At 45.5% G+C, this 14,081-nt stretch overlaps 1 protein-coding gene across 1 annotated transcript in view; it reads left to right on the top strand.

The window, feature by feature from the left end:
- Positions 1–14,081, top strand: part of ALK (ALK receptor tyrosine kinase) — a 908,221-nt gene that overhangs the window by 87,476 nt on the left and 806,664 nt on the right. Inside the window, exon 2 of the mRNA XM_060245392.1 lies at positions 11,191–11,310. Coding sequence (XP_060101375.1) covers positions 11,268–11,310 — 43 coding nt within the window. The 5' untranslated portion in view covers positions 11,191–11,267. The remainder of the gene's footprint in view (positions 1–11,190; positions 11,311–14,081) is intronic.

The following is a 14,081-nucleotide window of genomic DNA, read 5'->3' as shown; positions in this document are numbered from 1 at the left end:
CAGAATTACTTGTTGAGCAGGGCCGGATTGGGGGGGGGGGGGCAGAGGGGGGTGCTTGCCCCAGCACCAACGGAGGGGGGTGCCAAATTGGGTATGGAGTCCATTGTATTCTATTGGACCATAAGATAGAATGGCCCATAAGGGGGCATCATTTTTTAATTTTCCACCCCCCTCAAAAAACATGTAGATCTGGTCCTGCTGTTGAGGCATATCCAGAACAGGAATTTGCCCCAAAACCCACAAAGCAGGCCTGTAGCTACAGAGGGGTCTGTGGGGGCCCTGCCAGTGACTTTCTGTTGGGTCCCCCAACTCAGGTGCCGCTGGTCTTCCCTCCCTCCCTCCTGACACCACCACAGTGGTGAAAGTTGAGAAGCTGGGGGCTGCCCACTCCCTCCCCCACAATTTAAATTGCTGCCCCTCCCACACCATTTAAAGGGCCCACCAATCATGGCTGCTCCTGGGTACCCCTCTTGTGCAATTTATATCATGGGGGAGGAAGGGGGTAGCCCATGGCCTCTCAGCTTACACCCCTGTGGCCCTCCAAGCAGTGGCAATGGTGGGGGGCAGGAGGGAAGATCAGGCACCTTTAGTTGGGCACTCTGAGTCATGGTGCCCCTCAACTTTTTACATGCCCCCCCCAAATTTTTAAAATCCTGGCTACAGGCCTGACACAAAGTGAGCACCAGTGAAGGCAAATAGTTCTTACTTATACATAAAATAAATACAAAGACATGGGGAGAAGAAGGACTTTAAAAGTCCATCTTCCAAAGTGGTAATTTTCTCCAGGTGAACTGTTGGGACCAGCAGACTAGTCCACTCTGAAAAATTGCAACTGAAAGTTTTTGAGTGCTATAAAGGAGTAAAATATACTCTTTGGAACTATAAGGACACAGGATCCTGTCTAAGAGCGTATATCTGCATTTTTCCATTGGTATTTTTATGAGGACTATGTTGTTTCTTTGAATGGACTTTTCTCTGAATGAACTACCTTTGAATGGATTTCTCTAAATGACCTTTTGAAATAAACTTCTCTGAACTGATTCCATTTAAACTGAATTCTTTAAATGGACCTTTTGAAATAATAGAATAAAATATTCTGATAAATTCTATTAGCGTTTGAATGTATTGAAAAGTTAATAGTAATTTTGGTTCTGACACGTTTGTGTGGTCTTGTTACCATCTGGAAGTTGGCAACTGTATTCATTAGGGAACACCAAGTCCTTCAGGTGTGTTGAGTTTTAGAGGTAAATACCAGCCCCTTCAATTGTGCCCAGAAACATATAGACGGGCCCAGAAACACAGCCAGCATAGATTGTTAACCAAATTGCCCTCAAAAGAGGTATGGGGAATTAGTTTGGTGGGCAACTAGGTTCTAGCGAGATCAGGATCTATGTATACAGAAGAGGTCTGCTTTGGAAGTCACCTAATAATGAGGAGATGTTGTCTAATAATAAATGGTATTTATTATGAAATAAAGGCAATCATATAAGGAGATAAATTCATTCAGCACACATACAGATCTAGGAAAATTAGAGATGAAACATATAGAGACATTTAGGAATACTGCAGAAGGGGAGGGGTGATACAACCTGTTCCATGGATCCTTGAGCAGAAGACATGATGGTGAAGGAGTGGCCCAAACAGTGTTTGGGGGTGCATGTCTGTGAGATGGGGAGACAAGACACGAGACACTGGAGTGCCACGTGCTTGGCCTTACGTTACCTGATTTGTACCCTCAGGTAATGAGGTGTGTGATGAGGTCAGCTGACTGCAGTGATGTCAGAACATGTGACTCCTATGTAACCAAAAGGGGCGGACAGGGGGAGGAGAGGAGACTCCCAGTAGTTTGATAGGATTAGCAAGTACTTATGGGTTTAAACAAAGAAAAAAACTACCTTAAACAAAGAAAAAAAGTTGGTCAATTTGGAGTCAGATTGCTATTTTATTGTAACACCAGAGCAAGCACAATTGGGCTCTTCAGCGGCACTTCCTTGGGCCTCTCTTTTGTCTCCTGCGGGTCTTAACGGCTGACAGGAAAAGTCTCTTTGTCATGTGTAGGTGTGGTAGAAAAGCCTATTGTCCAACTGCTAGCTCTTCACATTTGCATCTGCATTGACCCACCCAGAGTGTTGCCTTAGCTCTGTCTTCCTGGATGCTTGTGCAGACCCAAGATGGAGTCTGGATTTCCCCATCCAGCATGGCTTCTAGTTAAGGGCTGCTCTTAAATGCTGTCTTCCTTGTGCAGGAGTGCTGTGATGATCTGCATGCTTTGGCAGCTTCTTGGAGAAGCCTGATATAGTCCTTCTATGCAGGAGGAATGCACAGTTACAGTATAGGTAGGGACAAGCACGGAGGTCTCTTAGCTAAGCTGGGGTGTTTGCTGCTTGGCCCCACAGAGTAAAATGTCCATATTGAAGCTGGCACAGTTGCCAAATGCTTAATATCACACAGGATTCACTGCCTATGGACAGTAGGCAAGTGGGTAATATCCATATTGTGTTAGTTCTTGTACCCAGTGTTTTCTGCTTATCACTGAATGTCCAACAGTTTTCCTGTGTTCACAGTATAAGTTCATAACAATAAAAGTCTTGTGTCTCTGACACTAGCCAGAGTTAACTCAGTCCATTTAAAAGATGGAGGAGGAGGGCTTGGGGCTAACAAGATGGGTCAAGACTGTGATGATATAACCCACTACAGTCACCCTTCTGGCTGCAGCATTCTAAACCAATTGAAGTTTCTAAACACTTTTCAAGGGCAGCCCCACACATAGCACATTACAGTAATCTAATCTAGGTATGCCTGAAACTATAGCTTCAGGTTTGGGCTGAATTTATTTATTTATTCCGGGATTTATATCCCGCCCTTCCCACGAGTGGCTCAGGGTGGCTTACAACAAACAATAAAACAATAAAATCAGAACAACGTAATTACATTTAAAATCAAGCATTTAAAAACCTAAAAACCTTAAAAATTTTTAGCATTAAAACTATACAGTAATCACAGAGATCTAGAAAGCTACATTTATCCAGTCAGGCGTAGGCTAACCGGAAGAGGGTCATCTTACAGGCCCTGCGGAACTGAGTAAGATCCTGCAGGGCCCTCACCTCTTCCGGTAGCTGGTTCCACCACATAGGGGCCATTGTAGAAAAGGCCCTGTCTCTAGTTGTCTTGAGACGCACTTCCTTGGGCCCGGGGATGTTGAGAAGATTTTGAGTCCCAGACCTCAGTACTCTCTGGGGAACATGTGGGGAGAGACGGTCCCTCAGGTAGGCAGGTCCCAGGCCATATAGGGCTTTAAAGGTAATGATCAGCACCTTGTACCGGACCCGGTATGTTATTGGGAGCCAGTGCAGAGCCCGAAGACCCGGCCGAATGTGCCCCCATCTTGGGAGGCCCAGTAACAGCCGGGCCGCGGCATTCTGCACCAGCTGCAATTTCCGGGTCCGGCACAGGGGCAGCCCCATGTAGAGGGCATTGCAGTAATCCAACCTCGAGGTGACCGTAGCATGGATCACTGTTGCTAGGTCGTTGGGGTCCAGGAAGGGGGCCAACTGCCTTGCCCATCTAAGATGAAAAAACGCGGACTTGGCAGTGGTCGCTATCTGAGCCTCCATCTTCAGGGATGGCTCCAGTAGCACCCCCAGGCTTCTGACCCTGTCCGCTGGCCTCAGTGGTAAACCGCCAAAAGCTGGCAGGGGGATTTCCCCACCCCGGACCCCGACGGCCCAAACAAAGGACCTCTGTCTTCGCAGGATTCAGTGTCAGTCCACTCAGTCTGAGCCACTCAGCCACGGCCTGTAATGCCTGATCTAGGTTCTCTGGGGCGCAGACCGGTCGGCCGTCCATAAGTAGATAGAGCTGAGTGTCATCAGCATACTGGTGGCACCCCAGCCCATACCTTCGGGCAATCTGGGCAAGAGGTCACATATAGATGTTGAATAACATCGGGGAGAGAACCGCTCCCTGGGGCACCCCGCAATTAAGTGAGCGCCTTTGGGATAGTTCCCCCCCCAATCGCGACCCTTGGTTCCCGACCTTCAAGGAAAGACGAAAGCCACTGCAAGGCCAGCCCCTGAACTGAATGAACTGCTTGCCTCCTGTTCAACTGTGCCATATGAGATTGCATTGTATTGCAATAAAATATGTTCTGTTTGGATTTGTAGTAATAACCTTTGGATATCAAAAGGTAGAGTATCTAAAGATTTTTCTCTTTACCCAGAATGTAAAAAATGGCTATTGGCTGTAAATGAGAAATTTAAATTAGAAACTTGGAAAAGCTTCAACGTACTTCCTCTCTGTGGTTTATTGTGCCCTGCCAAACTTCTGGCTACTAAAAATGGAGCTGTCAGCCTCCAGCTGTTAACTCATTCATTTATTTAAAAAGTTAGTGTAGCTGTAGAAAAATGATGAAGCATTTTGGTTCAGAGACCCAGTAGGTGATATGCTCCAGCTAGGGTTAAAATTCATCAATATATTTTGACCTGTAAACACTACATCTTCAATGGGTTTAAAAGCAAAGCATTTCCCCTTAGCAAAATGTCTGCAAACAATTTTTCATTGGATTTTCCTTGAGAGTTTCATTGAAAAAAAGGGAATTTTTAAAATTGACACATAGGCCTATTGCAATTTTCTTACACAACCTGAGCTAACTGGAAGTTCTGCTGCACTGAATTTTCATGAGATTTAATTGGTATTGTGAAAATTGTCATGGAGAGGGTTTCATTAAAAACTCCTTTGGTGAAGTTTTTCAAGCATGTGCATAGCCAGTCTTTCTCCTGTCTGCTGCTGCTTGGGTGGAGGGATGGAGGAAATTCAGTCCCATTATAAAATCAGCAGACCAATATTCCCTTGAACTGGGATTTGCATCTCAATATACATTCCATTGAGACTAGTGCTAGGGTGACCATAATGTCTGAAGGCCAGCCAGGGACACCTTTGGGGGGGGGGGAAGGTAGGGGTGCGGAAACAGGAAGTGACGTCACTTCCGGTGACGTCATGCCACCGCCAGAAACAGGAAGTGACACCACTTCCTGTGACATCATTTCCCCGCGTCACCTGCCGGAAACGGGAAGTGACATCACTTCCTGTGACATCACTTCCCCCAAATGACATCATTTCCCCAAAATGCCACTGCCGGAAACAGGAGGTGACGTCACTTCCGGTGACGTCATGCCACCGCCGGAAACAGGAAGTGACACCACTTCCTGTGACATCATTTCCCCGCGTCACCTGCCGGAAACGGGACGTGACATCACTTCCTGTGACATCACTTCCCCCAAATGACATCATTTCCCCCAAATGCCACTGCCGGAAACAGGAAGTGACATCACTTCCGGTGACGTCATGCCACCGCCGGAAACAGGAAGTGACACCACTTCCTGTGACATCATTTCCCCGTGTCACCTGCCGGAAACGGGAAGTGACATCACTTCCTGTGACATCACTTCCCCCAAATGACATCATTTCCCCCAAATGCCACTGCCGGAAACAGGAAATGACTTCACAGCACTTCCTGTGACGTCCCCAAAAATCCCCCAAATATCACCGCCGGAAACAATTTTGTTCTCAAATCCTGTATATACTTCATCAGTATATGGAATAAGGCACTTTCTCAACTGTGCTGCATAATGCAGCCTATTTATTTTGTCCTGTTTGCTCTGTTGGCTCTATCTGTGCCACCTTCATCACTTTCGGGGTGTGGATCCCCCAGTGGGGTGGTCTCCCGACTCCCTCCGCCGGCTGTTTCTGATAGCCCTGCGCCCCCTCTTTCATTTGATATGTGTCCCGTGCGGGTGCCACTCTCCCGCCAGGAGATGCCGCAAAATGAGCCCCCTTGAGGCTTATGGCAGCAGGGCTCGGGGGAAGCGAGCTAGACTGCTGTTCTTTTGAGGGGTTATAGAGTGTTTCGAGCCCGTCCCTGTGGCATCGGTCCCATCGTTGTGGGACCCAGGGGGCCGGCGCAGCGGCACGCCGAAGCAGCCTGTCACTAATAACACAGGTCGAGATGCCACTGGATAATGATTCCCCAAACTCAAAAGCATCTGTTTGGTTGCATGGCAATAGGGGTACCTTAGGGTTGCCAGTGTACAATAGTACACAATATTATCTAAATACAATAATATTTGGCAAATAGAAGGGGAAGACATGGCAGTAGTGACAGACTTCACATTTCTGGGATCCAAGATCACTGCAGATGGTGAAATTAGCCATGAAATTAAAATACATTTGCTCCTTGGGAGGACAGCTATGGCGAACCTGGGCAGTATAATAAAAAGTAGAGACATCACCCTGCCAACAAAAGTCTGTATAGTCAAAGTGATGGTATTCCCAGTAGTAATGTATGGCTATGAGAACTGAACCATAAGGAAGGCCAAGTGAAGAAGAATAGATGCTTTTGAGATGTGGTGCTGGAGAAGAATCTTGAGAGTCCCTTGGACTGCAAGAAGATCAAATCAGTCAGTCCTAAGGGAAATCAACCCAGACTGTTCTCTGGAAGGTCAGATGCTGAAGCTGAACTGCAAATACTATGGCCAGCAAATGAGAAGGGAGCACTCCCTGGAGAAGATCCTGATGCTGGGAAAGACAGAAGGCAAAAGAAGAAGGGGACGGCAAAAGATGAGATGGCTGGACAGCGTTACTGATATAGCCGCCCTGAGCCTGCTTTGGCGGGGGAGGGCGGGATACAAATAAAATTTTACATTACATTACATTACATATAACAAACACAAATTTGAGCAGATTTCGGAGGATGGTGGAAGACAGGAGGGCCTGGTGTGACTTTGTCCATGGGGTTGCAAAGAGTCGGACTCGACTGTGCGACTAAACAACAACAGGGTCGCCGACTCAGGGTTGGGGAATATCTGGAGATTGTAGGGGTGGAGCCTGGAGATGGCAGGGTTTGGGGAGGGAAGGGAGCAGGGTATAATGCCATAGAGTCTGACCTCCAAAGGAGCCATTTTCTCCAGGGAAACTGATTTCTGTAGTCTGGAGATCCATTGCAAAAGTGGGAGATCTCCAGGCCACACCCAGAGGTTGGCGACTCTAATGTTCCATCCTCCCTCCATGCTAACAGAGAAATGCAAACATTGCTAAAACTCTGAGACTCATTTTATTGGGGGGGGGGGGGAGACATGTTCACTACTATCTTTTTTGTTTTTTCAAAAAAAATTATTATAAAGAATTACTGCAAACATATATTAGAAACAGAAACATATACAAGCCTGCTTGGTACACAATACTATGTGCTTAATAGTAAACAAAGTTTATCTAGAAGCTTACCCTAGTCTGTGCCTCCCATCTCACACTGAATCACTAATTCTTCATCATGGTGTCTCACTTTGTAGCTATGTGGAAACCTTTTATCCAGTATTTTTCATTCAAGATAAGTTAATTGGGCAGAGTTTTTGTCTTCTGATATAATCTTCGCTCCCTGTGGTAAGACCAATTACCCTAAGAAATACTTTTAGATGAAGCTACAGGCTATATCCATGAAACATAAAAGTTTCAAGGTTGCTTTAACAACACCAGAGGGAGAGAGAGAGGGAGGCCAGCTTGACTTTATGATATAGCACAAAAGAATATTTCCTCAGTTCTAGCAGCCATGAGTTTGACTGAGTGCTTAATCTCTAAAAGGAGCAGTGCCAGGCTTAAGCCTTCCTGAAGTCATGTACTGTGACCTGGGTACTTGTGCAGACATCAGTTGTGGTTTCCAGAGGCTACAGACAGGAACTCTACAAAAAGTCATCCAAAAAACCATTCCATTTTGTTTTCATCTTCTGTTGCTGAGTTCAGAGTATAGATTCAAAGCTCCATTACCAATTGGAATGTCTTAGTAGTATATTAGCACAGACCTCTTTAGTTGCTATTACAGAACCAAAAATATTACCTAGCCATACTCTTGTAACTTTAAACCAGACATCACAGAATGCATCACAGACAACCAACAACTTAAGTGAAAATTTGGGTTTGTTGTTCTTAAAAGCAATGTGTTACACAGTCTTCAGGAATATTTTTGTATTTTATTATAAAGAGGCCCTTCTGAATGCACAGCACCTTTGTGACCACCAAGCCACTTAGCAGTCACTACCAGGAGCTCCTTGAGCACCACAAATCCCTTAGCACAATTCCAACACATATCTTTATTTCTTTAGAAGTAAGCACTATACCTTCCTCCTTCGTCAGCGAGAACATAGTTCTTTCTCACAAAACCAGTTTTTGGCTTTCTTCTAATTCCTTTGTAATATATCACAAAAGCATTTCTGTGCTTGCCATGAAACACTAGGGACTCTTCCGGCCTAATCTATGCCATAGGGTCACTCTGAGGGTAAAATGGAAGAACTATTTAGATTACCCTGAACTTTTTGGGAGAACAGCAAGATAAAGAATGCAAATAAATGAATGGCAACCTTCCTGTATGATTGAAAGAGCCTGCCAACTGGCTCTACCAGCCCTCCTGTGTGATTTGAATCTCTGACAGGGGTGGCTCTCAAGCTAGCTGGATCTGGTTAGGATGCCTTTCAACCCTAGCTGGAGCATACTGCCTCTGCTAGTGATTCAGATTGCACGGGAGAAGCAGCAGAAGCAGCCATACGCCTCCCCTCGCAATTTAAAGAGTTCGCCAACCAGCTGGTCGGCAGGTTCTTTAAATGGAAGGGGAGGCCAGCTGGCTGCTTCTGCCAGCGCTCTCTATGCCAGTTAAAGGTCCAGCTGAATTGTTTGCTTTCAGTGGTGCAGGAGATCAGTGGCTGTTCCTCGGGCCCTCCAAGGCAATTTAAAATCACCCAGGAGGGAGGGAGCGGCCTCCACCCTCACAGGGGGTGCCCAATTCAGTGCCCCCCAGGGCCACTGCCCTAGGTGACCACCTTCTCATACCTTCCCACAAATTTTGTTAGTCTTTTGCACTCTTGCTCTTTTCTACTGCCGCAAAAGTCAGTTATATATAGGTATAAAAACTGGAACTGGCTGTAATCAAACTGTGTTCTGTTTTGAATTTCCTGCTTACAGCTATTGGGGGAAAAGACGAGAATTAAGCTGTCAAGCAGAAGTTCTTGTGCCTTAGAAGCTAAGCATTTAAGATGTCCATGATATGGCTAGCTTGGCATGCCTCTGGGTTTCTGTTGAGTTTGCCTGCCTTCCTGATCAGAGCAGCCGAAGTGCTAATCTCGCACTCTCTGAATCATGCTGGCATGGCAGGTGTTTAGAGTGGATACTGATGAAAATAGACCATCACAGCCAACATGGGGTCATGGGGGAAAGGATAATCCCTAAAGGCTCCTATCGAACATTCTAATTTGTACTGCTGAAAGGCAGCAGGGTGTGAAAGTACCTGCTGGATGGGACAACTCTCCAAAGGCTAAAAATAATGTTACAAGTGAGAAATGCTCTAAGGTCACACCTTACACCAAGGATCTTCAATTTCAGTCAGATGAACAGTTCTTTACAGAAGTTAATATTTTTCTCAAAGAAGCAATTTATACTTTGCACTTTTCAGTCTTGGATTGGTGGAGGGTGGGGATCTTTTCAGTCACTAGAATGATATTATATTCTATGAATTGTTTGTGTGTGTGGTTTGTAAGGGATTAGTAGAAGACAGGGATTTCTGCTATATTTGTATTATATGTTGTCAAAGGCTTTCACGGCTGGAGTCCATTGGCTGTTGTAAATTTACCAGGCTGTGTAAATTTACCAGGTCTTGGCATTGTGAGACCTGATGTTTCATAGCAACTGTGACTGGCATCGTCAGAGATGTAACCCAGAAAACTGGAGTTCTCTCTGGGTCAAATTGAGAAGAAGTTAGTAGGCATGTAATTTATATATACTCAGGCAGCTGGTGTAGGGTTGAGTTATTATCTTGTGGGATCTTCCTGGGCTGTGACATGCTAATGGAGGAGCTTACCTGAGGGGGCTCTTTTGTATATGAATTGGCTATTGAAATTCTAATCTTATCTGTAGTGCTGTTGTAAGCTGTAAGGCATTTTGTGTTTTTCAGGGCTGGAAGCCACGTCCTATTCATTTTTAAACTTCCTTCCTTCCTGTTGAAATTGTGTTTATTTTTCTGGATTTCAATGGCTTTTCTGTGTAATCTAACATGGTAATTGGATGTGTTGTCCAGCATTACAGCATCTTGGAATAAGATCCTGTGTCCTGTTTGAGTTAGACTATGTTCAGCCACTGCTGATTTTTCAGGTTGGCCAAGTCTGCAGTGTCTTTCATGTTCTTTTATTCTTGTCTGGATGCTATGTTGTGTGGTCCCAATGTAAACTTGTCCAGAACTGCAGGGTATGCAGTATACTCCTGCAGAAGTGAGGGGGCTCTTCTGTCTTTTGAAGATTATAGCATCTGATGTATTTTTCTGATGGGGCTGAACACTGTTTGTAGGTATGTTTCTTCATAGGTTTTCCCATCTGATCAGTGATTCCTTTGATATATGGCAAAAACACCTTCTGTTGCTGGTTTAATCCTTGGTTTAATTGCTCTTCTGATTTCATTCTTAGAGTAGCCATTTGCTTGAAGTGTGTGGTTTAGATGATTTAGTTCATTGTTGAGAAAATGTGGTTCACATACCCACTTTGCACAATCTAGTAATGTTTTGATTATGCCTCTTTTTTGTTGAGGGTGATGATTGGCGTTCTTGTGTAAATAGCGATCTGTGTGAGTTGGTTTTCATAAACCTTGTGATCTAATTGAAGGTTAGCTTTGTGTATAACCACGATATCTAGAAATGGGAGTTTACCCTTGAATTCTTTTTCCATGGTGATTTGTATGCTTGGATGGATATTATTGAGGTGGTCTAAAAACTCCATCAATTCTACTGCACCATGGCTCCAAATAATAAAGGTATCATCTGCAAACCGAAAACAGACTGTAGGTTTGTGGGGTGCAGATTCTAAAGTTGTTTTTTCAAAATGTTCCATGTAGAAGTTTGCTATATGTTCTTATGAGATACTTGCCTGCAGCTATTGTCCTGAAGTGTACAGTTATGCACCCGTTATGCACCCGGATCTTTAAATTATCATCACTGGATAGAATTGGCTAATTATTCTTAAGTGGATATGGCTGCTAAATGTTCTTTGCTCTATTCACAAAGTGATAGAAGCTAATTCTCTTTTGTAAAATAGAAGCACATTGTTGAAGGGTAATTGCTTATATAAATATCCTATGTTTACATCACTTTTTTCATTTTATTGACAGGTCTGAGCATTCTGGAATCTCCGACAAATATTCCTCCACTTGCTTTGGATTTTCTTGCTTGGAATTTATCTTGGGTCATGAAAGATTCCTCTTCTTCCTTCATTCCCAGAGGACGGCACTGTAAGCACATCCATTCTGTGGTCCCAGTAATTACTGTGGAATTTGATGTTAAAATGAATATGCATCTAAATCAGTTTTAAAATAGTGGCTTTGTTTTCTTAAGGAAATAATGCAGTACTAATTCCAGGTGAGCTTCTAGTACGACCTCCCAATAACGTGCCTTATTTAAACCATATCATATACAGACCTAAAACATGTTCTGTTCTCCATTTTATCTTTAATTACCTGAATGCGTGAAACTGCTATATTAATAGTTTCTTTTTAGAGTGTATTAAGTCACTTTCCCAACTTTTCAGAGGCCGTTTTCGCACTAGCGTTTACTCTGGCATAGCACCCCATTTACCTCCGGATCTTTTCCTGGTTTTCGCACCTGTTGCTCCGGCGCTGCGTCTTGCTCCGGTGCTGCAGGGGTTTCACGCCGGAGTATCTAGATCCACCTCCTTCCGGAGTTTTTGAAAACCTCCGGATCCACACCGGATCCACTCCTCGGAGTTTGCTGTGGGAAATCCATCTACGCCGGATCAACTGCTTTGTGGGCGGCACCCTCTCCCTTTCCGTCCTCCCACCCCATCCACCCCCTTGGCCAATCATCAGCCGTTTGCAGCGCTTCCCAAAAGTGCCCGCACGGCCATTTTTTTAAAAAACGTTTTTCTTTTTGCGTAATAGCGATATTTCGAAATAAACAAATAATAACTTAAAAAACCCTGCTGGAATAGCCTCAATTGCCACTTCACTGTTCCTGTAGTTTTACGCTGTTCCTGGAGTAATCCAAAACCATTTTTAAGGCGGTTTCGTTTTTTTATTAAGCATTTTAGTTGCCTTAAATGGTGGCTCGCTTGAGATTCTCGCGTTTGGTCTAAGATCCTTGCATCTGGTCCAGCGCGGTTCCACGTTACATCCAGCCTGCCTGTTTCTCTCCTGGGATTCAGCGGAAAGGCGCAGGGTGGATCTTTCCAAAGCAAACGCTGGGCTTTTTCGCCTTTCCCAAAGACGCCGGGTAGCGAGGAGCCAGAGCCGGTTCCGAAGCGCGGTCCCCCCCCCCCCTCCTTTAAAAAAAAATTATTTGCTCATGGAAGGCAAAAGTCTTTTTTCCTTCCGGCGGACGAAGGGAGTTGGGGCGTGTCTGCGGTTTCCCAGTGTGGGAACGGGCAGGAGTTTGGTGGTGTTGTTTTTTTCCCCCTTTTCCCTCCCCTCCTCCCACTCTCGAGAGTGCTTTTTAATAGCCTGGGCTGGGTATTTATTGGAGTGCGATTGGGGCGGTGGAAAAGCAGGGGAAAGTCGTTGCAAGAGACCCCTTTTCTACGCTCGGCGGAGTTTATCTTTGGGGGGAGGGGGTCGCTTTGGAAACAAGCCACGGTTGGCTCGCCCGGCCGTGCAAGCGAAGGCTTGCGGTTCATTGCAGCCGTGGGATCCAAGACTCTCTTTCTCGGGTCCGCAGGTCTCCCGTGGCGGGCAGGCGTGGGAACAGGAGACGCTGGTGTTGGGTCAACCGGTGTCCCTCCCCACCCGAAAGCTCAGGGTTGGGCCGGGCTCCGGCGAGTTTGAGTGAGGATGGAACAATTTGGGTTGAACTTTAACTGCCCAGGAGCCCGCCCGGCCGGCCATACGGGTTCTGAGCCAGCCCAGAGATTTTTAATTTTTTTTTCTCTTTTCTTTTGCCCCTGGCTTCGTTTAGCAACGAGGCTCCTTCCTAAACAAGGTGGAAACAGGCCACGTTTCCTTCCCCCCCCCCGGTCGGAGGAGAAAGTGGGGGTGGAAACTGCACCCGCAAGACACCGCAGGCTCTTTTCCGCTGTTGCGTTATTTCGCAACTACGGAATTCCATTATACATTGCGTGGAGGATGCTGCTGTTGCAGCCAATCCTCAACCAGAAGCATCACGTTACCGTTTGCCCGCGAAAAAAAGGGGGTTCTCTATTGCGTTGTTACGTCGTTACGTAATTACGCAACTGGTATTGCGCTTAAAAAAAAATGATTGACATGGCATCGAAGTCAATTCGATGCCAGTGCGAAAACGATTTGAGCCGGGGCTTCATGGAAAGCGACTCCGCAAAAAGTCACTAGTGCGAAAACGAGGAAAATGCTCCGGCCATAATTGCTCCACGGAATAAGGGGAGCAAACGCTAAGTGCGAAAACGCCCAGAAAGTTCAGTAAGCAGAGTAAAACACATGATTCATGAATGTCATTACTGCTACAAATGCTAATCATCTCAGCAATGCCTTTTCCTCATCTCTCCTTCCCATCACACAACCTGCATGGTTTAACACACTAGTAGTGATTAGGGGGGGGGGGGCTGTGAACATTGAGGGGCTTGCCTTTTCCCCTTTCCATAGCACAACTGTGCAGATCCACAAGAATCCTCCAAGCGTGAATGCCATTCCATAGACAGAGGAGGTGAGTAGCAAGCCAGGAGTAGGAGTGAATCCATGTCTAGCAGACCCAATTAAAACAAAGACACCACTGTGAAATTATTCAAATGCTTATTGAACAGCATCAGATGAATTGGGTTGCCAGCTGTGGTGTTCTAGCAAAGTTCCTGTGCCTTTGAAAACTGCACTGACAGACTGAAGGATCACAGATAGAGCTGGGCCTATTTTTGCATGCCCATGGATTCTTTTTGTTAAACAACTGGTCAAACAGCATGTGTGAAAGCACCCCAAGTAATCCCTCAGCACAATAGCTAAATGCACACTGGGTTAGTTGCTATTACATTGTAGGCTCAGTGGGTTGTTTGCACTGCACTGTGGCTAGGGCTGTATTTGCTTCTCAA

Source organism: Heteronotia binoei, chromosome 1, assembly GCF_032191835.1.
Source record: "Heteronotia binoei isolate CCM8104 ecotype False Entrance Well chromosome 1, APGP_CSIRO_Hbin_v1, whole genome shotgun sequence".
Taxonomy (NCBI): Eukaryota; Metazoa; Chordata; class Lepidosauria; order Squamata; family Gekkonidae; genus Heteronotia; species Heteronotia binoei.
This window is presented reverse-complemented; position numbering and strand designations above follow the sequence as displayed.